General features: G+C 42.2%; 1 protein-coding gene across 1 annotated transcript in view; it reads right to left on the reverse strand.

Annotated features, from left to right (window-relative positions):
• Nucleotides 1–21,153, reverse strand: part of LOC127199148 (EGF-like and EMI domain-containing protein 1) — a 572,097-nt gene extending 550,944 nt beyond the window's left edge. The window contains exon 1 of the mRNA XM_051157028.1: nucleotides 20,201–21,153. Coding sequence (XP_051012985.1) covers nucleotides 20,201–20,289 — 89 coding nt within the window. The 5' untranslated portion in view covers nucleotides 20,290–21,153. The remainder of the gene's footprint in view (nucleotides 1–20,200) is intronic.
• Nucleotides 21,154–26,566: the final 5,413 nt, after the last annotated feature.

Raw genomic sequence — 26,566 nt, forward strand, 5'->3', positions numbered from 1 at the left:
TCCAACAGCACTGACTCCTAGTGAATCTGTGAATCTCTACTTTCTGATCATGATGGGGACTTTACTAAATGATAAAAATCCAATTACTTTTTGACAGAATAGGTTATAAAATATTAGGATGTTGTATAAAAGCATTAGTATTATGATTAAGCCTTTTTTAAAGAGCACAGGGAGCTGAATCCCTATTGTATTTATAGCAACAAATATTCAGACTTAAACAAAAGTAGACAGTTGCTTAAAGCAACTTCACATTTCATAAACAAATGTCCACAAATAAGGGAAGTTTATAAAAATATCAAGTTTTTAAAAATATCAAGTTACTCTTTGAAAAGAAGAATGTTCTTTAAATATTATATTGACAAAGTTAGGGTAAATTTATCTAACACTGGCAGAAGGCAAACTGTCCAAAGTTCAACTGTTTTTTTGGATCTCAAAAACATATTATGGTACATAATATGACCACAAGTATTTATTGAGTAAACTTAAGAATTTTCATTACAAATATAATAAAAAATCTATAATTAGATTCACACTAGGTCTTGCTACCTACTAAGTTTGTGGCAATAAAAACAATCGCAAAGAAAGTAGCTAATAGTGTTTATACCTTTTAGAATTCCACTGTTAGAGGTAAAGGATGCTGAAACTACTTTTAATTTGATTATATACTATCAAGTAAATCAGGCTGCTGCCTACATTTAAGAGAAACAATTTTGATACATAGCCCACTTACTCACAGGCTAAGGAATGGAAATAATCCAATGTTATTCAGAAACTGAATGGATACTAAAATTGTGGTTATGTACACAATAGAATATTATTCAGTTGCAAGGAAAAATGAAATTGTGATGCTTGCAGGAAAGAGATGGATCTAGAAGATACTATATTCAATTAGATAACCCATGTATATATTATCTGATTATATATATTATATGTATAATAGCTTTAATAAATTTATGCCACTTGGGGTGATAAAAGTGTCCCTCAATGGCCACAGGCTAACAAGGAGGCAAGTACCAGGTCATGCATGAGAAATTTCTCTTTGAGTTGTTGGTTAGGCAAGCTCAAGAGACTCCCAAAACAATATAGGCTATTGCTGTTTCTCTTGGTGGCCTCCCAGAGGTTGAAGGTAAGTTCCTATTATTGAAGATGCCATGCATTTTAAACACAAGATTCGCAAGATCTATTCCCAATTTTCTGAGAAAACCAGAATGATTTCCAAGGTGGTTGTACAAGTTTGCACTCCTACCAGCAAGGACTGTTCCTCTTCCACATCCTTGCCAGCATATGCTATCACTTGAGTTTTTGATTTTAGCCATTCGGATAGATGTAAGATGGAATCTCAAAGCCATTTTGATTTGCATTTCCCTGATGACTAGGGACGTTGATAATTTCTCAGCTATTTGATAATTTTTGTTGAGAATTCTCCGTTTATTTCTGTACCTAATTTTTAATTGGATCATTTGGTTGGGTGGTGTTTAGTTTCTTGAATTCTTTAGATATTTTTAATATAAGCCCTCTACCTCGAGACTCAGCTATACCACTCCTGGGTATATACCTGAAAGATGCTCCACCATATAAGAAGGACATTTACTCAACTATGTTCATTGCAGCTTTAGTCATAATAGCCAGACAGAATATGGGAACAACCTAGATGCCCCCAACCAAGAATGGACAAAGAAACTGGTGTATTTATACAATGGAATACTTCTCAGCTATTAAAAGCAAGAAAACCTTGAAATTTGCAGACAAATGGATTGAACTAGAAATGATCTTCCTGAATGAGGTAACCCAGACCCAGAAAGACACACATGGTATATACTCACTTATATGCAGATATTAGCCACATAATACAGGATAAATGCACTTTAACACACAAATTGAAAGAAGCTAAAAAAACAAACAAAGAAAAAAACAAAACAAAACAAAAAAAAACACAAAGAGGACCTTAGAGAGAATGCTTAATACTCATCCTGAAGGACAAATAGAATAGACACCAGAAGCAGTTGAAGAGAAGGAACAGGATGGGAGCCTACCACAGAGGTCCTCTGAAAGACTCCACCCATCAGGGGATTGAAGCAGATACTGAGACTCACAGCCAAACTTCAGGGCCAAACTGCAGAGATCAGCTGACAGTGGTACGCCTGGCCCTGTTAGAGCTACATCACAGTTCCTGCACTGAAGTCTCAGGGAACACTGAGGAAGAGAGCACAGAAAGATAGTAAGAACCAGGGACCAGGATGTCTGCTGAGAGATTGTGTCTCCCAGAAAGGACAAGCAAGCTACACCCATGATTCTTCAAAACTATGGGTGCCTAAACAAGACCTGACTACATATTTCAAGACATCACAGTACATATCATATGTATGTGTATGATGTTATGTATATATTTAACATATATTAAATATATTATTTTTATTATTTAACTGTCCAGATGACCAATGTAAGAACTTAGAGAGATGGAAAGGGTCTTGTGCTTTTCTGAGAGTGTGACACGAGATAGGAGCAATGAGAAACAGTTCTGGTTTCGTCAAAGATTAACAGTAGGGCTACTGTGAGATCCATCAATCCTGCTTCTGGTCATGCATTCAGGAGAGCTGAAAGCAAAATGAAAGCAGGATACGGAAGAAATGTTTGCATGCCCACATTCACAGCAGCACCACCCATAACAACCAAGAGGTGTAAGGAGCCCAGATGTTCATCCGCAGTTGATAGAGACAATACAGCAAATAGAAAAGTTTTATTCTATAAAATATTATCTAGCCTGGATAAAAAGGAAGGCAGTCTTGCCACATGCTAGGGGATGGCTGAGCCCCTAAGCATAAGGCTACAAGAATAACCAGTCAGAGAGAGGTAACCACTAGATGATTCTACTTGTGTGGTAGCTATACTCATGAAAATGGAAAATAGAGAGGTGGCTGAATTTATTCTGGAAAGAGCCATGCAAACTCTCACCTTAATTCTGTAGGTTCATATTTGCATAGAAAACACATAATTCGTAAAGAGTAATAAGTAACTCCCCATGCTCAGTTATTACTGTTTCTGTATCACCTTTATTTTTTAATATTGCTAACCTTAGTGTTGTAACCAAACCTCAGCAGACAGATAGTAATTTACGCCAAAATGCTATGATGTCATACTGCCTTCTAATGTAGTTTACTTGGGTGAGTGAGGATCCATTTGGTGTTAATCATCACTTTCTTCCCTTTCAATATCCCCATGGAAAAATCAAATACTTTTCTCCTTCGATGCAGTTTCATTATTAACAATGAGAAATGTTCTTTAAAGAAGATATGATAGATTCTTGTCATAAAGGTTTTGCATAAACTGGAGTCAAAGTATTGCACACAGTATGTGGCATTTAAGTGATTGACACTAAATAATTGCACTTAATAAGTCACCTTAGTAAAGTGTTTTAAGACTAGTTAGTCCTTAAAACGCATAACTAGTATCAAAACAGTGTCCTGGAACATACACTGAAGTTTTAAAAGAGAAATGAGAGGCTGAGCCCACAGGCTATGTCATGGCCACACAGCAGTCAGGACAACGGTGCTCGTAAATGTCGGTCAGAGTTTATTTAAACTTAGGGTTGACATTTTGAGTGAAAGGAGACATAAAGGCAGAGAAACGTAAGATGAACATATCTTTATCTATCTATCACTGGCTTTTGTAGGCATAAGGTTATTGTATAGTTTAAATTCTGATTAATATCTCAATGTTGTGTAAACACTGTTCCCTAACTGTTCGCTGGTATGCCAATAAGTCAGCTTTCAGCCAATCACCGAGCAGGAGAGAGAATAGGACTGGACTTCTTGCCAGCCAGGGGAGGAAGAGTTAGAGGAGGAAGTAGGGGATTCAGCCATGGGAAGAGGTCCAAGAAAGACTAGGAGGAAGGAGCTGGAGCTGAGGAAGGCCACAAAGTGCAAGTATTGCTGGGATGTTTGCTGGGAGGAAGATAAAGAAAGTAGTTTAGAGTGTTAAGTATAGACTTAAACTGCTCAAGATTGTGTTGTAAAGCTTTGCTTTAAACAAATACAAGAGTCTCAATTATTTATGATAGCTGGGTTAAGAAATAAACTAAGAGAAAGACACTGTTTAAAAAAAAAATACACCAACAGGCTTTAATTCCTACAAGCTTGTGTTCACACTTAACTCTCAATGAAAGTAGACTCTGGCTATAGAAATCCTGTGGGGGATGGGTTGGAGTGACTTATAAAGTATGAGTTCCTGAGTTTAATTCCCAGGCACACAGAAGAAGGAGGTCATGACAGCATATGTGTGTAATCCCAATGCTGAAGGGGCAGAGAAAATAGGCCAGTGGCCAGTCTGCCTAGCTTAGTCAGGAAGTCCCACATCAACTAGAGAGCCTCTGTCAACAACCAAGGAAGACTGCAACTGAAGAACAGTCCTCAAGATTAAACTACTGTCTCTGTGTGCATATGCAAATGTGCACCTGAAGGGGGCAGGGGAAGACCAGGAGAGAGGAGGGAAGGGAAGGCGAGAGGAGGGGAGGGGAGAGGAGGGGAGGTGAAGAGTATGGGCCATGGAGTAAATGTACTTTAAGAGACCTTGGTATTCAGCTGAGAGAAAGGAGAGACACACAGCAAGCATTCCAGTGAGACTGAAATGAAGCAATACTTCACCCCACTTTTGAGTGTGTCTAGCTACGAGAGAGAATCCCTCAGGTGTTCAATGAAGCAAAGAAAAAACTACGTAGAGCCTTTGCAACTACCTCTGGGTCATTAGAATAGAGCATAAACTCTCTGGTCCCTTAAATTTTAATGAACCCGAGCCCTTTAAAAGTGGCAGCTAGAGCAAGTTTAGCAGTGAAACAATTAAAATGTTAATGGGGCCTCTCCTGTAAATAGATTTATGAAAGTCAGGGAATGCTGACAGAGTTGTTTCCTTGCTCACACTTCTTAACTGTCAGTTGAATTCAAGCAAATTTTGTTTCATAAGAAATGCAGAGATTACATCTGTATGATGTTACGGCTGGAGCCTACTGTGGTTCCTATCTCAAAATTCATCCCAGTGATGTATAATATCCCACAGCTACTCTGCCATCACATAATTGGCTACTGTGCATTGAGTCTTGAGTGCCTACTTGTTTTCTTTTACATTTAGTATTCTGGCACATTTAAAGGAAGCCTATGCTCGGTGGGTTTTTTTTTTTTTTTTTTTTCCTCATCGCAATACATAGAGAGTTCAAAAGTTCAGAAGATAAGGAGTGCTTCTCAGCGTAAGCTGTGAAATGCATTGGAAAATAAATTTTTGATGTCAAGATACATTCCCAGTTTATTCATGCTGAGAATTGTTTTCTTATCTTCCCGACTTTGAAAGCTAGGGTAATCAAAATTTTGTTTGAACTCCATAAATACATAATCAAATTTGACTATTATTTTATTATCATTTACCTCTTTCTGGCTCATACTGAGGTACGTTGACAAATAAAACCATACATTTCTATGGTGTATTGTGTGATGACTTGAAATGAATGTTTACTGTGAACTGATCACTACAGTCTAGTTAGTTACCACAACCAACATCTCACCTAGTCACACTGTGTATATATGTGTGAGAACATGTAACACCCACCCCATTAGCATGTGCAAGTGCACAGTATAGTTTTATTAACTGCATGAACTGAGTTGTACATGAGACTCTCACATGTACGATGCCCTTCACAGTATGACAGAGCATGTGGGGCTTGAAGTTGTTCAAATTGGCTGATTTTACTGATCAGCTTCTACTACACTAAATCATGGAGGCAGCTTCCTCAATAATTCAAAATCTGAGAGCTGAAGTCTCTTGGGACTGCCTCTCCCCTCAAGAGCAGACTGCACTAAAGCTCAGAATTCCTGTGAATTCCTAATTAAGCATACTAACGAGAAGGAACATTAAACACTACTGAAAACTATCCACTGCAGAGTGACAGAAAACGTTTTCCAGATCATAAGTTGATAAGCAACATAATTTATACACAGGGAACTGACTTCACGGTGTTGCCTAGAAACTTCCTTCAAAATCCCAAACATGTCCTCACCATTTCCACATGGCTATCAAACTGAGTTTGGAGTTTCTTCTTCTTCTTCTTCTTCTTCTTCTTCTTCTTCTTCTTCTTCTTCTTCTTCTTCTTCTTCTTCTTCTTCTTCTTCTTCTTCTTCTTCTTTAGCAAACTAGAACTCTCTAGACATCTGTATCAAATACAGACATCAATTTCCATTGCTGAGGCAGACAGATGCGCCGTAGCTCCCTACCTCAGAGTGCTGCACATTTCTGTTATTTATGGATAACTTTTGTGCTGGACATTAGCACTCATCCTGGAAGAGATGGAGGAGGCCATGGAGTTTATCTGGAGCAAAGGTTGCAGGGCATTACATCACGAAATGCACTTGGGAACCTTGGAACGTGCTGGCAGGAGTAGAACTGCATATGCCTAGGAACACAGTTAGAGACTCCGCTCCCTGCTTCATAAGGCACTTCCCCATGCCCAGCCACCAGCACCTCACCCTGCGTCTGCTTCCCATTCACTTCAGTGAATGTCCACCTGACCTAGCCCATGGCCCCTTCCAATGCCACCATGATGATTTCGAAGACTTCTTCTACTGAATTTGGATTCTTCCTTCTAATATCAGCAATGCTACCCCCTAACTCCTTCATGCTATGTAAGTATCCTGTAATAATACTTACTGATACGTCTCCTAGACACTATCTCACCTTCCTTTATAATCCTGCAGATGCAAGAACAGCTTGATAGTTGTGACCTGGCAAGTTCTGCTGGAGAAGTATGGAAGGACAATCTCTCTGCTGAAACTTTTTAATTTCATTTCTATAAGTTATCTATTGATTTATTTAATCACTTTACAGCCTGATTCCAGTACCCTCCCTCATCTCGTCTCAGTCCTGTCCTCTGTTCCAACCCTATACCTCCTCTTCTTCTCAGAGAAAGGGAAGTCCCCTTACCCATGGGTACCAACCCACTCTGGCATCTCAAGTCACTGAAAAGGACACCCTCTAACTGGACAGGACTCCTAGTGTAAGGAGGGGAACACAAATCTACCCACAAAAGTTCAACTCAAGTCACAACAGAACTAAGCACAACCCCTACCGCTGAGGCCTGACAAGGCAGCCTAGCTAGGTGGTATAGCTGGGTCTTGAGGTAGAACTATTCCCAATTTTCTGAGAAACCACCAGTTTGTACAAACTTGCACTCCAACCAGCAATGGAGCAGTGTTCTCCTTGATCTACATCCTTACCAGTATGTGCTATCACTTGAGTTTTTAATCTTAGCCATTCTAGTAGGTGTAAGATGGAATTAGAGCCATATCCCTGATGACTAAAGAAACTGTCATTGGGACAAAATAGCATTCTACAGAATGGGAAAAGATCTTCATCAAACCTAAACTGGACAGAGAGCCAGTACCTAAAATATATAAAGAACACGAAATTAAACATGACTAAACCAAATAATCCAAATTAAAAATGGAGTCCAGAGCTACACAGAGAATTCTCAACAAGGAATCTCTAGTGGCTGAGAAACATGTAAAGAAGTGATCCACTGAAACCTCTAACCAGAGTACCAATGAACAGAGAATAATGGAAGATACAAAACGAATATCTGCTCATGCAAGATGTACAGAGAGTCTTCTGCAGAGGTCTCCATTTCTAATCACCATGACCAAAAATGATGCCTGTGGGAGTGATGTTCTCTAGTAGACCAGTGCGTGTCCACTGGACCTTTGTAGGCGGTTGAGGCTGTCACTCTCCATGGGTGGCCCTGTCCATTTGCCAGGTTCCTACTCTATACAACTTTTCTGAGGCCGCCTTCAGCACCTCAATAGATCAGCTTCCTCCTTAGGGCCTTTTCCTTCAGCCCTGTCTCTGTATATCAGAACGCCCCGGTGTCCTTTCTTGCTGATGCTTTCTCCTCACCTGTCTCTCCACATTAGCATCATACTGTGGCCCCGGTGCAGAGCACACTTGTGACTCCTCTCCTCTGGTCTTCTCTAGGATCCCACAGCTGGGACCCCAGGGCACACAGGCCCACATACTGACTCTAGAACTCCTCCTGGAAGGCTCCTCCTCGTGTTCCCAATGTTCCCATTTCCTTAAAACCCTTTTCCTTCAGCTCACACTCCCATTTAGCCCTCTTGATAGTAGTCCTTCCAGTCTGTCCTTTTGTTTTGTTTTGTTTTGTTTTGTTTTGTTTTGTTGTTTTTTGTTTCAAGACGACTTTCTCTGTGTAGCCTTGGCTGTTCTGGACTCACTCTGTAGACCAGGCTGGCCTCAAACACACAGAGATCTGCCTCTGCCTCCCGGAGTGCTAAAATTACAGGTGCACACCACCACACCCGGCCAGTCCTTTTATGTCCAGCTATATCTCCTGTTTTTAACATCACCTACTTGTCCCTAGACTGCTGACAGAAGCCCCAAGTGGGACACTCTGGGCCTGGATCTATTTCTAATGCATTCTTCACTCAGGATATGAATGTAACTGTGCTTCTAGTTTGAGTCCAAGTCCTCTTGGCCATGGGAATAAGAAGCTGAGGTACAGAGCATACCCAGATGAACAACTTGTTAGCATGAACACCCACTGGTTTCTAGTTCCATAGCAGTGTGCTAAGCCTTCCTTGACTGTTCCATCTGAGCTACCCTAGACTCTTGTTTAGCTCTGTGCAGTTTACTGTCTCCAGATGTGCCAGTCAAAAAATGAATTATCTCAGTTTCTCTAAGGGAAGGTGTTGCCTTCATTTCTTCATCTCATCCATTTGCCACAACCATTGTCATCAGCCCCTTACATCCAGCACACCTTTACCCACCCAAGGAGCCTGGTGAAGGATGACCAGCTCCTGCCAAGCTACTTGGAAGCCTTGCTCTCTTCCCTTCTCCCAGATGGGCTAGAACCATATGTGGGTAGTTTTCGGTTTATTGTTTTACATTCCTCTAGAATCTTATGTGTCTCTGAACAAATGTTTGTTGAACAAAGTTACAAGGATGAAAAACCAACCACATATAAAGGAACCAAATGAGTGATCTGATTTCAGTATCAAAGTGAAAACAGAAACAAAACAAGAAAACGATCAAGCACTAGTGTCTGGACAGGGGCTATGGGATGGGCTCAGCAAATGGATGCTCATCTAGTTCCAGTGAGAACGTGCTCAAAACCAAAGGGTTGGATGCAGTAGAGAAGAATAAAACTGGGCTTACACTTTAGCCTGTGCTGCTAAAATATGAAGAAAAATGTTAAGAGTGAGGAGAGACAGCTTTTCCAGGTCTCTAGTACTTCTCTTAAAAATTTTAGACAGCATCGTGGTGTAGATGGGGGAGCTCAGTGGGAGAACACCTGCCTCACCTACACAATGCTGGTGCCCTGGAATCCATGCCTGGAACTACAATAATAAGAACAAAGATTAATTAATGCCATTGACAGCTTGTTCACCTTCCAGAAGGATGTTTCTACAATAAACAGCCTCTGGAGGAGGACAGAGCATCTCCTGCTGAGGGGGGAGGGGGAACGGAGTTCTCCTGAGCATTAGAACAAAGACTATTTCCCCACTTAGTGAGGGTTGGAAGGGGTTGTGAGCAGGCTCCTTACAACACCCTCAGTGCTCAGCTTCTCAGCTCTGACTGTGTGCAGTGCAGTGCATCTTTTGGAGATCAAGAGCCCCGTGGACATGAAGGAGGAGGTTAGTGATGCAGGCACTAAGCTCATGCTGTCTGCACGGAAGGGATGACAAGCGGGAGACTGGCTTGACTGAGGAATCAGTCTTTTCTTCATTGCTAACAGCTGTGGCCGACTAACCTGCTAGCTTATGACATTTCATAACTCCTCACTAAGAGAAGGGGACTGGAGAGAAGAGGCAAGTGTTTAGTAAATGTTTATGAAATTGAACAGTGCCAGAATAAAAGTCTCCATGTACAATGCAATAATTAGGCACACCGAGTTCAGACCAGCATAGATCTGATTCCTAGCTCTTTCTGAATTAACTCTATGAACTTTCTCTGGAACGTCATGTCCTGATGTGCAGTTTCTTCAGGTAAATGTGAGCTCTCCATACATTTGCTTCCTTATCATAACATAAGCACTTCAGTGTCACCTTCTGATATGGATTTTTGTGAGGACTGAGTGAGTTAAAATACACAAAGCACATAATTTGTTCCTGGCACATGGTAAATATTTTAAAACTTTATGATAACTGGATAACCACTTGTTTAATGAAAGGAAATGGTTACTAGAGACTCGCTTTTGAAATAAACTCATTTTAAAATCACTTTTGAAATATCACACACACACATCACATATATATGTATATATAAAGATGAATAGTGGGAGAACACATATGCATCTGTAGGTGAATAGGTATGATATATGCACATTTATCCCTAATTCAGCCACTGAAAAGGAGACTGAAACCTTTCATTTGCAACAGTGTGGCTGGGACTGCAGATCATTGTGTTAAATGAAATAATCCAAGCACAGAAAGACAGATACTACTTGGTCCTCACTCATATGTGACATTAAAAGTGTTGCTTTCAGAAAGATTTACCATGCTCTCGTGATGAACAGAGATGAAAGGGGGAATAGGGAAGAAGGGTGGTGTATCATTGACAAATAAGTTCTAAGTACAAACAGAAGGTGCAATACATTCTGTTTTATTGAGTCATAGAGTAAGTGTATATAGGCAGAGACCCTGATTGAGTGAAGTCCTGCTTGAATGTGTGTTGACATAAGCATAGACTCTTGAGGAAGCCAAGACCAATTGGCCCATGGTAAATTGACAAAGCCATTTCCCAAGAGGTTCAGGTTTGAGAAAGATCAAAGCCTTCCTTGAGAAGCCCTAGTATGTGTGTTTATGAACAATTGACTAGTGTGTGCAAGGACCAACAACTGCCACGTCCTCCTCCATAATGTTTACTGCCTGAGATCACTGCCTACAGGGACTTCCTACCCCGACCAGCTAATCGTCCCTCTGCACTGTACCTAATAAACATGCTGGGGTTCCAGGTTGTGGTGGCTGTGCTTAGAAAATCCCACCTAATCCCACCTCACAGTATGTGTGCCCGTGTGTCTATCCTTTCTAAAATTCCTTTGCCACCCCTATCCAGGATTCCGGGGCCAGAGAATCACGGCAAGTGTAGATTGTAACAATGTCATCTATGTATATTGTATGTATTCCAAGCTAGAAGAAATGATTTTAAATATTTTCAATATGAAAAGTGATGAGTCTGTGGAGACAACTCAATAAATCAAGTTCTTGCCTTGCCAGAACCTACAAAAAGGAGGGGGCAAAGCCAGGCATCATGGTACGTGCTTGTAATATTAGTGATAGGCAAATGAATGTAGGTGGAGCCTGGAGACTCATTGAGTACCCAGCCTAACATACTGGGCAAACTTCAGGCTATTAGGGAACACTGTCTTTAGAAAAGTTGAAGATGATGGGCAACACCTGAGGAATGATGCTCAAGGCTGTCGTTTGGCAGGTACATTTGCACACTCACATGTAACACATACACACTGAGGTAAATGGCTAAAGCCACAGACAGGCTTACCTGAACTTAAACATCACACGCTGTATACAGGTGTGATATATCACACAGTGACAGTCAAGTTTCACAGTATGTATCTAAGTGAATGTAACTTTAAAATTAAATTATATATATATTTATATATATATATAATATATTGTATATGACAAAAATTTAAAGTACATGAAAAAGGCCATGAGTTAACCATAACGCTGTGTGAACACAAAGAACAAGATGGGATACATGTAAAAACAGGACTAAGAACTGCACAAAGGGTATTTCAATGCTGGCATTTATTTAGGATTTGGCCACTGACAGAAATGTTAGATGTTGCTATAAAAAGGCTTGTTGTAATCATGTTACCTTAAGCTCAGAAGTGAGAAAATAAATTAGAAGAAAAGCAGTTTTTTTTTTTTTTTTAAAGTTCTCAGGTATAATAAAAGAGAAGATAGGCAAAGTGTCCAAAAAAAAAAAAAAAAAGCGTAGGAGGCAGGAATAAGGAGAGATGGCCTGTGGCATTCTGAGCTGGACACCATGGAGATGATAAGTACTTGGCTCAAAGTGCACGTCTATGGTTCTGAAGAGCTGGCAGCAAGCTGTGGAGATCGAGGCCACATCAGAGTAGACTGCGTGATGGAGCTGGTAGGAAGAAAGGGAGGAGAAAGGGCATGGCCAGGGGCAGAGGGAATCTGCAAAGGACAATGGGAATACAGAGACAAAAAAAAAGCAAGAGAGGAGCTATAGAAAAGCAGAAACGGAAAGCATTAGCAATGCCACATGGTACAGAAAGTGGGGTTGGGGTAGCCTCAGTGAAGATGGCTTCTAGAAAAGAACAACAGCAGAGAGGACCAGACTGCAACCGGTTAATTGGTAAATTTTAAGAACTGAAGTTTCAGATAGGTAGCTCAGTGGCAACGTGCTTTCTGTGCAAACATGAGGACCTGAGTTCAATACCCCAGTATCATATAAAAGCTGTGCATGCCTGATAATTCCAGGGATGGGGAGACAGAAACAGGAGGGTCCCTGGGGTTGCTGACCAGTCCACATATGAGTTCCAGTTTTGGTGAGAGACCTTGTCTCAAATAACAAAAACAAACAAAAATCCAGAAAGGTAAGCCAACGGAGACTGAATAGAAGACGTAGAAATAAATGGATAAAGCTATGCCCATATAATTTTTTACAAAAGAGGCTAAAACGTACATTAGATAGCCTATTCTACAAATGATGTGCACAGAGCTGGATTTCTGCCTGCAGAAGAATGAAATTGAGTTATTATTTTTCACCTTGTACAAGAAAGTCAATCAAAATGGATAAAATGTCTTAATTTGAAACCTGAAATGTTAAAACTTCTAGATGAAAACATAGGGGCTATTCCTGAAGGCTCTGGAGTAGGCAAGAACTTTCTCAACAGAACTTCAGTGCAACAGAATTAGTCCCCAAGTATCAACAGATGGGACCACATGAAATTAAAATCCTTCTGTGCAGTAAAGGAGACCATCATAAGAGCACAGACAGCCCACAGAATGGAAGCAAGTCATTATCAGCTACAGTTCAGAAGAGAGCTGACACCAAGGAAATAAAATTGCCAATCAACAGATTGCCTAAAACCTGAATGCACAATGTTGAAGAAGAATAAGGAAGTGCTGGAGGGGGGCATAAGTGACCAACAACTACTTTTAAAACTGTTCAACACCCGTGGACATAAAGAAAAAGCAAACTAAACCTACTTTGAGGTCCCAGAGGCACCTTATTCACTGCTATGAAGAATGAAAATCAATACATCCTCCTTAGTTAGGGCTACTATTGCTGTGATGAAACAACATGACCAAAATAGCTTGTTGAGGAAAGGGTTTATTTGGCTTACAGTTCTAAAACATAGTCCATCATCAAAAGACTTCAAGACAGGAAGTCTTGAACGGGGCAGAATCCTGGGGCAGGAACTGATGCCAAGCCATTGGGGGGGTGTGCTGCTTAGTGGCTTGCTCATCATGGCTTGCTCAGTCTTCTTTCTTATAGAACCCAGGACCACCAGCTCAGGGATGGCATCACTCACAATGGGCTGGGCCCTCCCAAAGCACTACAGGCTTTCCTGCAGCCTGATCTAATGGAGGCATTTTCTTAATTAAGGTTCTTTCCTCTCAAATGACTTTAGGTTATGTCAAGTTGACATAAAAGTAGCCAGCACTCCTGATCTCCCATGCTCATGGATCGATAGGATTAGCATAGTAAAAATGGCCATCTTACCAACAGCAATCACAGATTCAATGCAATTGCCATCAAAATATCAACACAATTCTTTACAGACCTTAAAAGAACAATTCTCAACTTTCACATGGAAAAACATAAAAATCAGAATAGCTAAAACAATCTTGTGCAATAAAAGAACTTCTGGAGGTATCACCATCCCTGATCTCAAGCTGTACTACAGAGCAATGGTAATAAAAACCACATGGTACTGGCATAAAAACAGACAGGTTGATCAATGGAATTGAATCAAAGATCCAGAAATAAACTCACATACCTAAGGGACGCTTGATTTTTTACAAACAAACCAAAACTATACTGTTGGGGGAAAAGCTTCTTCAACAAATGGTGCTGGCCTAACTGGAGGTCTGCATGTAGAAGAAGAATATAAATAGATCCATATTTATTACCATACAAAACTCGAGATCAAGTGAATCAAAAGCATCAACATAAAACCAGACACAATAAATCTAATAGAAGAGAAAGTGGAGATCAGCTTGGCCCAGGAGATATCTTCTTAAACCAGAACACAATCAGCTCAGGCTCTAAGGTCAACAATTAATAAATGGGACATCATGAAACTGAAAAGCTTCTGCAAGGCAAAGGACACTGTCAATGGGACAAAATGGCAGCCAACAGAATGAGAAAACATCTTCAGCAACCTTATATCCAACAGATGGCTACTATCCAAAATATATAAAGAACTCAAGAAATTGGACATAAACAAACAAATTAACCCAACTTTTAAAAATCAGATTGTAAAGTGAATAAATAAATAAATAATTTTAAAACTATCCAGCGTAACATTCATTTGCAAATTAATATGGGTTTCCTTAAGAAGTTAAAAACAGAACTTCTATATGACCAAGGTGTTCCACTCCTGGGTATGTACCCAGAGAACTCTGGACTTTACCATAGAGATATTTACATATTCATGTTTATTGTTTCTATATTTACTACAGCAAGGAAACAGAGACAGCCTGGATCTCATCAACAAATGGTTAGGTTTTTAAAATCTCGAACATGTTCAAAATGGAGTATGATTCAGCTGTAAGGGAAAAATGAAAGCGCTAAACCTAAAAGAAAAAAACGATGGCTTTAGAGAGTGTGACATAAAGTGAGGTCACCTAATCTCAGAAAAAAAAAATGACTGTCCTCATGTATATGCAGATCCTGGCCTATAACTGTATATACACGTATATCTGTAAAAAAAAATTGTGGGTACAGTATACAAAGACAGCTTTTAGGTGACGAGGAAAAACAGGATGCACAGGAAGGACACATGTGTCAAGTTCTAACTATTGTACACTTTTCTTTGTGCTGAATAAGTGCGTAAAGATGCAAGTGAGGTGACAGTGTGAACCCTAAATGAAGGCCCACAGCTTCGGAGCTGTAATTGTATGGACATCCACTGAGAGGTACAGAGATTGAGAGGGCAAATGTGTATGGGAGTGGCAATGTTAATCTAGTCATGCAGTGGTTATTATTTGTAAGTTCGTTAGAATAAAGTGACATATGTGTGTTTCTCTGTGTAGCCTTGGCTGTCCTGGACTTGCATTGTAAACCAGGCAGGCCTGGAACTCACAGAGATCCACTTGCTTCTGCCTCCCTAAGTGCTGGGATTACAGGTGTGAGCCACCATGGCTGGCTGTGATTCTTAATTTCTTTAAAAAAAAAAAATTTAAAGTGACAAGTGACAGAAGCAGATACTCAAACTTATCCTCTGGGCTATATACTCCTGAGCACACATGTATATACACAAAGAAAGAAAGAAGAAAGGGAAGGAGGGAAGGAGGGAAGGAGGGAGGATGTGATGGAGGAAAGGAGGGAGGGGCAGAGAAGAAGGATACAGAAGAAACAATAATGAGCTGGCTTTAGCTGGGCACAGTGGCACAGCCTATAATCCCAGCACTCAGGGAGGCAGAGGCAGGCAGATCTCTGTAAGCAAAAAAAAAAAATTACATTAAAGGTGGAGCAAAGGAGCAGGATCAAGAAAGGTCAAGACACATGACAAACAAACAGAAACTAGAAAAATATTTGTAAATATTTGTAAATGGAAAGAGCCACATTTGTAAAATGAAAGAGCCACAAATAAAGAAAAGAAGGGGAGAAGGGGGACACAGACAGAGAGAACATGTCAGCAGCCTCTGAAATATCCAGGATGCTTCACGCCTTAACAGGAGTGAGAAACCCTCCCCACGAGAGACAGCAGAGAACGAAGCATGTGAGACATGGCAACAGAAGCCAGGAACCATGGATGTAATACCAACATTATCTATCAATAAACGTGGATTGCTCAAGCTGTAAGGCAAATGCTTGGGTCCAGCTGGTGGGACGGCAGAAAGCACATCTGTTGCTAAATATAAGTAAATATCTAGACATCTACTAGAAAGATCAGAGGGGTATAGTTTGAACGGAGATGAAAAATGGTAGAAGGACCACCAGGGAGCACGGTAATCAGAAACAAAGACTCTGGACACAAGAGAGGGATCAGAGGTGATGGCGCCACCACTCCTCAGCCAGGAAACCAGTCAGGTTATAACGTCCTCGATGCCCCTACCCCTCCCACTGTAGCCCCAGGTTTCCCCATCAGGTGCAGAAGTTTGGTGGCAGGGAAAGATAGTACTGTGGTCTGTACATGAAGGGTCCTCTCAGAAGGCTTGTCATAACTGCAGCGCTCAGAGGTGAGTATTTATAGAAGTGACTGACTGGCTCCTGAGGGCAATGACCTAGTCCAAAGGTAAATCCCTAATGAAAATCTCAATTGAATGGCCTTAATGGCAGGTAGTGATCTAGTTACAGGAAGTAGGTCATCAGGGCACACCCCAGAAAGGTATAGCTCATCCTCCCTCCCCCTCCCCAGCATCCTCTCCCTTCTTATCTACACTGAAGCGGGCAACCTTGTCCCACCACACTATTGGCTGTGCTGTTCTGACTCATCAGAGCCCAGGATTGAAAGCTAAGACACTACGAGACAAGCAAACATCTCTTCCTTTACTATTTATACAGGCTTTTCTCGCTGCACAGCAAAGATACATGCCATATTTTGAAGTCTATGTCAGAACGGCCTGTGTGAGATGCCCATGTTCTAGGATGTATGTGAGACGTCCCATGCAGTTCAGAAGTGTGCTGGGCCAAACACTGACCTTGCCTTCTTAAAGTCTCCCCACCCGGGGGCTTGACAAACAAACACCCCACGTTCCAAGAACTCGGACTCTGTCTTAATTCAGTCCTGCCAGGTGGAGTCTCACCAGCTCCTCCAGGTTCATTATTTTCATTTCATCAATTATGCAAGTGTTCACAAGAACACATTACAGAGGCTAAATTCTAAGACAACTGATGACAGCTGGGCATTGCCTTTGGTGCTTCAAAGATTTGGGTAGAGTTTATTTACTTCTATTTAATCCTGTGAAAAACATGTACAGAGCACCATTAACATTAGTAGGTTCATTAATATCCCCTTATCAAAATGTCATCACCAAGCAGCCCACACTTGTAAGACTAACGTTCATGAGGCTGAGGCAGGAGGATTACTGAGAGCTCAAGCTATAGCATAAGAGAGTCTATCAAACCAGGAGGAAACCATAAGGCCATCACCCAGAGCAGTCAGAAATTCCTCAGGAGTCATCTTCAGTAGGCAGAGGGAAATGAGCCTTTCCTGTTCAGGACCACCCTGCGAATGGTGGTGCAATTAGCTAGCACTCAAAAGGAGCACTGAATGCCTACAGAACCTGGAGTGGTTGCAAACCAGAAGAGGTTCCCAAAGTGCCTTAGCATCCCCTGGGTTGAAAATACCTTCAATCCCACTGAGATGGGGGAAATTAAAATGAATTTCATCAATACAGCCTAGGCCTGAATGTTCTGGACTAGTTAAACTGAAACTAGGTGCAGGGGTACAGACTCCGCTTGTAACCTCGGTACTTGGGAGGTGAAGGCAGGAGGATCAGGAGTTACAGGACACTTTCAGCTACATTGGGTGAGATCAAGTCTAGCAAGGGCTGGACAAGACTCCTCATCAAAAACACAAAGACAAAGAAAAGAAAGGAAGAACCCCAGCTCTGCAAACAAACTGTCTGTGTGCTGATCTGGGCTTGCAAATTTCAACTCAGCCATGCCTGGTCCTCATTAACGGGTGTGAGAGCACTGCTTATGTCACAGGACTGGCAAGTACAAAGTAGCTTGAAGTTATCTGGGCTCTATGTTAACAGGCCAAGGGAGGTAACTTCTAGCTGTGGTTTCAGATAGCGGCTCTCACAATGAGCATGTCAGTGGAGTGCTAGTGTTTTGAATCAGCCTGACATCAGTCATCCAAAATGTGATCAAACAAAATCACTAGATGGATCGATCATCACTAGAAAATCCATCGCACACATCTTTTGTCTCATTAGTAACTTTTTAAATGAATTTACCTTCTAATGGATACAATCGTAAATGTAACATGTATCTAAATCTTTTGCTTAGCTGCCCCTCCTTTGTCACTTGGTCCTCTAAGCTACATATGAGTCTTTCCTGCATTGATGGCCTGTAAGTGGGGGGTCAGTAGGATGGTGGACTTTCATTAGTTGTCATTAATTACCTCGTCAGATGCCTGCTTCCCCTAGATGAGACCTCAGAGGTCAATAGCAAACTCAGGAAGAATTCTCTCACAGTTTACAAATAGACAGGTGCGGTCGCCAAGTGCTGTGCACAGCTGTATTCCACATGCCAAGAGTTGCAAAGAAGCCTGGCAATTGCTGCTGCTGTGGTTCCCAATGAGCAACCTCCGGCACCAGAGAGGACTGCCGACAAATATGACTGGATTTCCCTTACCGGAAACCACTAAAATCCTCAGAGTGACTTCAGCAATTCCTTGGTAAACACATCTCAATTAAGTTGATGGGCTTTAGTATCAGACTTCAACTCACTTGATATATAAATTATATATATGAGCTACAATTCTTTTTTTAATACAATGTCATCATTCCAGGCCCAAGAGTCAACCATGAAAGGAGAGGTGCACTCTGTCATATAAGACAGGAGTGTCTTCCCACTGGGGTTGGTCATCGTTTAGGGGTGACTGAGACAACCTAGCAAGGCAACTAGGGTTCACGTTGACAATGACACAGCCAAAGCAAGTTTGCTCTGAAGCAGTTTGTACGATAAAGGCTTTCCCGCATGCACAGAGTGATGCTTTTGAGATAAACCAGAGTCTGAATTCACCGCTTCAAAGTACACAGCGCAAATCTTAGCAATCCCAGAGAAATCGTACTCACAGTAACCCTGCGAATTTTAGACAAATCCACAGTTAGCAAGTATGTAGTCAAGAAGTTATGAGACACAATGACACCCTGGCCCTGTTCATAGCTAACACTTGTGCAGTGACCAGGGGGCGAACTGAATTGCACAAAGGGTCAAATATTGAGATGTAAAGCGGACCCCAAACAATGTTTTTCTTGCAGGAAAAAGTGAAGCTGTGAAAAGGTATGAGTAACTTTGGGTTATTTCTCTAAACCTTTTTCTATTATATAATATTCATATTTTAGAAACACAAAGAAAGGAGAATGAAGAAAATTTGAAAAGGCTTTGCTCTCTGCTCATAATAGCCCAAGAGCACATCAGGAAAAGCAAAATTTGAGCTGGGTTCTCCACCGGACTGTACCAAGCAGAGGATCCCGATGTTAAAGCAAGATCTGGCAAAAACTTCTCCGGCCAGTTAAGGAGATCAGGCTATTAGACTTTTCGCAAACTCCTCCTGGTGAGTGTTTCACAAGGAACCCAGAACAGACAATTCCCAGTTTTATCCATTTCTAATGCCGAAGGAACTCTCCCAGTGCCCCTTCCTCCTGATTGTCAGACCACACAGAGAGCCCCTCTTCGGCTGCTGCTGAAACTCATTTTACTGGCTCCTTGCCTCTCTCATCAAACCTGTGAAACAATCCATTCTTTGGACTTCATACCTCCCCAAAAAGGAGGAAAATGTGTAGGAACACATTGGATTCTACACACACCGCACAAAGTCAAGATATTCCCTATTCCACGAGATTTCATGCAAAAAGCTTTGTATAAAGTGGACAGCTACTCCCCAAAAAGAAATTAAGTGAAACACATACCCACAAGCACACATACACTCAAACTCGGGCGGGGGTGGGTGGGTGGGGTTGGAGGTCTGGTAGGTGCTAAGAAAATATCAGGTTGAAAGCACTGGACCTTCAGTAGCAGTAGTTCTGCTGGGCGGTGGTGGTTCCTGAGGTCTAGTGTGTGATAACGTTCCCGCCCCATACTGGTCAACCCCAATTTCTCATGCCTACTGCCGGGTAGTAAGTACCCCATGCCTCCATCGCTTCCCAGAGAGACCTAGTCTCTGCCCCTGCCATGGTTTCGCCTGGGTAGGGCGGGGGCGCACAGACCAAAGCTGCTCTGTGAGCGCGTTCCGGAGCTGGCGGGCACCACTTACATGCCGGGCTGGAGGTGTAGGGCGCTTCCTGGCGGCCAGTTGGCGGCGGCCCAGATGCAGAAGCACCAGACCCACGGTGGGGAGGTCATCTCCGTGAGGGTGAGCCACCGCCCCAACTGCACGTGGTGCACCTCTCGGGATCTTCAAGTCCGAACCCCGCGCAGAAGTTAGGCTCGCCAGGCAGAAGTTGCAAGTGCCGGGCTCGCTCTCGAGGACCGCGACGTGCGTCTGGCTGCGGAGGGCACCGCAGCAGCTCGAACCCAGCAAGTGACACCCGCAACAGCGTGCAGGCTAGCAGTGGCCGGCCAGACCAACCTCGGGGCGCGGTAGCCCAAGAGCTGCACAGCCTTGCAGTGCAGGAGATGACTGGAGACCAGCGAGCTTAGCGGTCCTGCAGCCCCCGCAGCCCCGGTGCCATGGCAACGCGCTTGCCGCCCTCTGGCCCCAGCCCCTCTGGAGCGCTTAAAGAGACAACCCCCTTGGCCAAAGCGCACTCCTTGCGCTGCAAGGAGGCCCCCGCCCCCACGCCCTCCTCATCCTCTCTTCTCCAAGGGGTGCCGGGCGGTGGCTGGGAAAGCATCTAGCACCCCACATCATCTTCTTCCACCAATAATCCACACAACTCTACTCCCAACCTCCAAACCCTTTGAGCGTCCTCCGCCCCAAGCCAGCAGATGCTAAACAGTGCCGGCTTTTCCCCCTCTAACACCAATCTGCTTAAGAACAACCAGCTGCGCATCTGCCACCAGCAGAGAGCAAAAGCAAGCTGACTTTTGATTCCCTCTCGCTCAGCTCCCTCCCACCTGAAAGCTGTGAAGACAGTCGGAGTACCGCTCTGAGGGAGGTAAGCTTGAAGTAGGAAAGGAACTACAATTGACCTAGTCCAGTTTGCTGCCAAATCGACAGTTGCTGTACACATCGCTGGCGCATCCAGAAGTCCTGGATATTCAAAATGAGATAATCTCCCTTCGCTGTATTTGGCCACCATCTCACTCATTTTAGGCACCAGGAGTTATAAGAGGCGCTGGCTTTTCTCCAAACCTAGTCTCCCTTCCCTTTAAACCATCTCCCGGTGCCTAAAATCCGAAGAGCATCCTCCAGCTGCTATCCCCCAGCGTCCTTCCAGAAGGGAACAGCGTCTGCTTGAATAGGGTAGCTTAGGCTGTGATACTGGCCAGCGCTGCCAGGGATGCTCAGCCAAGAGAGAAGCAGAGTGGTAGCCAGTAGTTTCTCCGGCCCGAGGCTATGCCTCTGCCTGGCGCCAGCTGCTGTCTGGAAGGCCACGAGCCTCTGGGAGTGTGTTTCATGAAAATAAAAATCTATGGCGCGTCATGCCCTCCAACAAGGACAGCCCAGGCTCGGAAGCCATCATCTGCGGTTTAGCCCAGCAAAACGTGCAGCAATCTGCAGGGGGACAAACTTTTTCTTTTATTCCTAAACTTAGAAAAAGTGGCACTCCAGTGACTTGCTCCTTGTCAAATATTTAAAGTGGTACTACCTGATTTCCTAACTCATAGGAACCCTAAAAGGATCTTTGTCAAAATACGTTTTGGATTCCCTTTTGAATTAACCACCTGCCCTCTTAGTTTTAAACCAATGTTCCTTTCTTTTCTTTCAGCTTTTTCTGACACTGGAGAAACAACCCGGCATTTCTGGAGGGACTGAAAGAAGGTTTCTTTGAAAAGGAAATAAAGATGGGCTGTTTTAGAACTCAGTGACTGAACCACTTGATTTCAAGTTGGAATTCCTGCAGAATCTTCTATTTATTTACCCTAGACTTATCTTTGTTATACATTCATTCTTTTTTATGTTTTATTTAAGTAATTTATTCAGATTACATGCATGTATCATTTTTATCTGAGTTCAACTTGTGAACAAATTTTAAAATTATAAACGTACAACTAGTTATGTTTTGGTATATATCCTGAAAAAATCATTTTAGAGCTGATTGCACTAAAGAAACATTTATGTAAACCACCCCCCCAACTATAAAAGAGTGATTTATTTTTATTTTCTTTCCCAGACGCAGTTCTGCATACAACAGACCCTGGAGACCTAAAGAAGTCCAGACAACAGAGACACTGAGCCTAGTGACAGTTATGATCCAGATAGCCATGTTATCAGCTACCTTCTGGTTCTACTGCTGAATCACACCAATATTTATAAATCCACTTTTTATTCTTCTATGGTATGCTGAACCTTTTGGTTATCTTTATTTTAAAAGCAAAAAAGAAAAGAAAAGTAATGAAGGTAATTGCTTGGTCTCCCCTCCTCTTCTTTAATGTCTCCTCTTCAGGGTAGTGTTAATGGATAGTCAAATGGCCCAGAAAAAGCAAGGTCCTAAGGGGATGAGAAGGCAAGAGGTTACAGGCCAATAGCAACAGTGTCTCCTGAACCATGAGTTCTGACATGTGCAGTGTGCACATAGGTGATAAGCCCTGGCCCTTCTAACTCCATTTCTTAAAACTCTAAGTTGTTTTAGTACAGTTTTGGTCTGAATTGTTTTAACGGTCCTGTGTCCTATACCTAAAGATAGCAGGGTAGATTAACTGTCTCCTAAAGTCCCCTGGGAAGTGCTAAGCCTTTCTTTGCTTCTGGACTAGTTTAAACTCTGTGGGGGTCCACAACTAATTCCATTCCCTTCTAGAATGCAAAGCTTCAAAAAAAAAAAAAAAAAAAAAAAAAGTCCGTTTCTTTGTATCAAAGAGAGCCTTACATAAATAATAGTCCATACAAAGCCAAATTTGAAGTAAGTCACAGCTGAAACTCACCAATAGGACTCAACAAAGGTGGGGCAAAGACGGAAGAATATGTAAATTACCTGATTTGCCTGGCTGTAGTGAAGGACAGCTTAGGTGTGTGGGAGGCGTGACCATAAATCCCTTGGAAATCCTGAATCTGAACATTTTCCTTTCAAGTTTATTAGTTTGAAAGCATATTTATTATAGGTGAACAGTGAAGGCACTTTGGATGTGACAGACTAAATATGATTAGTGTATGTCCCATAACGTTAGGTTGGCTTCAAGGTATTCATTTTTGGATAATAATCTAAATACAATGCCGTTACATCATTACGGGAAATGGCCTAAGCATTAATATTTTTCCATGAACCAAATGAACCTGATTTGAATTCAGCTTCCCTTCTGCAGCACACTCAGACAACTTAGGGGCTGCAGAGGTAACGCAATGGGCAGAGTGCTCAGAGAGCCAGCAGGAGTGCAGGGGTTCAAGCCTCAGCACTCAAGCGGAACAGCACAACCTGGTGATTCACACTCAGCACTGAAGAGGCTGAGACAGGTGGCTAGCCAACCCGGCCGGCTTAATCCACAAGCCCCAGGTCTCAGGAGAGAGCCTGTCTCAGAAAAACATGGTGGAGGAGTCCTGAGGGACTACACCTGAGGTTAAGTTCTGGTCTCCAAATATATACATACATATGCATATATGTGTATACTCATCCCCCACAGGAGAAGGCATATATGTCAACACATACTAAGCCTACTAAGGCAGCCTTGGTGGCTCACACCTTTAATCCCAGCACTCAGGAGGCAGAGGCAATTGGATCTCTGAGTTCAAGGCCAGCGTGGTCTACAAAGGGAGTCCAGGACAACCAAGACTACACAGAAAAAGAAACACTGTCTTGGAAAACAAAAACAAAACAAAAAAATTAAAACATCATGACTTACTACATACAAACGCATAGGAGAATGACTGGTAATTGGTTTGATCCATGTGTTACAGTCTTCCATATTGAAGCAGCAATTCAGCTCCTTGGTTTCAGGTACTTTGATCACATTCATGAGGCTGGAAACAGAGAAAACAATTTGCCTTCATTGCCTAAAATGGCAGACATTATTAAATTAGCAAAGCAAGAGAACGAGTTAGGTCTAAAAGAACCAGTTTCAAAAATTAAGAGAAATCCAAAACTAAAAATATCCCTTGCTCAATCAGAAATTTCATGAAAGATCAAACAATCCCTAATCATCATGAATTGGTTTCTCCTTTCTCAGCTTTTTTTTTTTTTTTTTTTTTTAAATACTGACAAATTATATAGGGTCTTAAGAAACATGCTCCATATAGCTGACAAATGCGAACTCTGGGGCGGGGGCGGGCGGAGGCTTCAGTAGCCATGCCTCATGACATCCCCAATTTTACAATCTTAGCATACCTGCCTCAGAGGAACAGTAAATCAACCTTCTTTCTTGTTAGGAGGAGGTAAGGTAAGCCGATTCCCCACTCTATGGATGCTGTTGTAAAAGGGAATGCTTACCTTAAAGAAAGAAAGAAAGACTGCATACTAGCCCAAGGGGCATGTCCCACGAAAGCCTTCACTTACCAGGAAACTGGGACAGAGGGGAAGGCATCCTATTGGGACTCTAAATGAGAGACACATGGGAGAACAGCAAAATAAAAGGATCCAGAGGGTCCTAGAAATCTACAAGTAGAACAATATGATAGGCAGATTTGGGCCCAGGGGTCCCGCCCAAACTAAGGCACCAGCCAAGGACAATACAGGAGGTAAACTTTAAACCCCTTCCCAGATCTAGCCAATGGTCAGAATATTCTCCACAGTTGAGTGGAGAGTGTGATACGACTTTCTCACGTACTCTGGTGCCTCACATTTGACCATGTCCCCTGGAGGGGGAGACCTGGTGGCACTCAGAGGAAGGACAGCAAGTAGCCAAGAAGAGACTTGATACCCTATGAGAATATATAGGGGGACATAATCCCCCTCAGGAACAGTCATAGGGGAGGGGAATAATGGGAAAATGGGGGGGGGGAGGAATGGGAGGATACAAGGGATGGGATAAACATTGAGATGTAACAAGAATAAATTAATAAAAAAAAAAAAAAAAAAAAAAAAAGAAAGAAAGAAAGAAAGAAAGAAAGAAAGATTCCAACCAGATGCTCCTCAAATCTTCCTCAGCTGCTGCTGAAGCTTTGCAGCCATCGAATACTTCATCTTCTTGTCTATCTTCTACTAATTGAGAAATTGTTGGTCCATGCCCTTCGACAGGCAGGCTGCTTGCTGCAAACACCTTCCTGCCAATGCTTTTTCAGCCCTGCCCTTCTGCACACAAAAACTCCCAGTGTCTGTACGGGGACTGAGAAAAAAAAAAGCACAGGCCATCTCATTCAGCAGGTGGTGTGGGTTGAAAGAGGAGGTCAGAAAGCAATTCTTCAAAGGACAGCTTCTGTCACCTGCAAGTGTAATAAATTGCCATTAGAGAAGTGCCTACAAAGCACTAATGAGCCATGTACACTGAAATCTTGATGTCAGGCAAAATAGAATGAAATTCACCCAGGAACCAACTGGGACTGTCACACCAAGATGTATCCAATCATTCTCGCTTTGATTTCATCTGCCATGAAATCGTGTCCCTACAAATGCATAGCTAACTCTGTCTTCTTAGAGAAAAAATGATAAATTCAACATGTCTTGAGACATTTTTTTAATGATTGTCTATCCCTTTCTTATCTCACAATACTTGTTAGTCACGATGACTTCAAAATTGTAAGTTAGGATGGAACCCCCCACATATTTATTAGAACATAATTAGAAGCTTGGGCAGACATATAGTTGACCTACATTTTTGGTGTTTGGAAATAATACTTGTACAGCTAATACTGTACGTAATGTAACATTAAATAATGGCCATGTGTTTGATTAAAAACATCCTTTTTCATTTAATATATCCTGATTAGAGTTTCTTCTCCCTCTTCCCAGTTCCACTCTTCTCTGCTTCCATCTAGATCCGCCCTTCCTGTCTCTCACTAGATAACAAGCAGGCATCTAAGGGATAATTAGATAATATATATATTACAAACACAAACACATTGTAATAGGACAAAACAAACAGAAGTAAAAGAAGAGACACAAGAAACAGATGCAGAGACCCCCTCATGCACACCATAATGATTTCTGAAGTGGGCAATTCGTCGGTGTTAAGCGTGTCACTTTATGTGTACCTCAGATGGTCTTCATTTTGTGAAATGGAACTCTACACTCCCAAGATGCTACTTCTGTCTTCCCCTTCCCTGCCACCCTTGGCAGCTGCCTTTCTACCTTTCACTTAGGAAGTTGACCTCTTTAGCTGTTCCATAAGCATAGACTCACATAGTACCCATGCTGTGCTTTTGTAACCAGCTTGTTTTGCTCAGCATCTTCCTCTTTCTCACAAAGCCAACAGGTGTGAGGTGAGAGCTCACTGTGGCTTTAATTTGCATCTCGATGATGAACAGTGTCCAGCAACTTCTCAGATACCTGGTAGTCACCTCTATGACTTGTTTGTAAAATGTTCAGTGACTGCCCATTTGTAAGGGTTATATGTTTCCTTGCTCTTGAATTGAGCTTTTCATATACTTTAA

The sequence above is a fragment of the Acomys russatus genome, chromosome 15 (genome assembly GCF_903995435.1).
Source record: "Acomys russatus chromosome 15, mAcoRus1.1, whole genome shotgun sequence".
NCBI classification, from domain to species: Eukaryota; Metazoa; Chordata; class Mammalia; order Rodentia; family Muridae; genus Acomys; species Acomys russatus.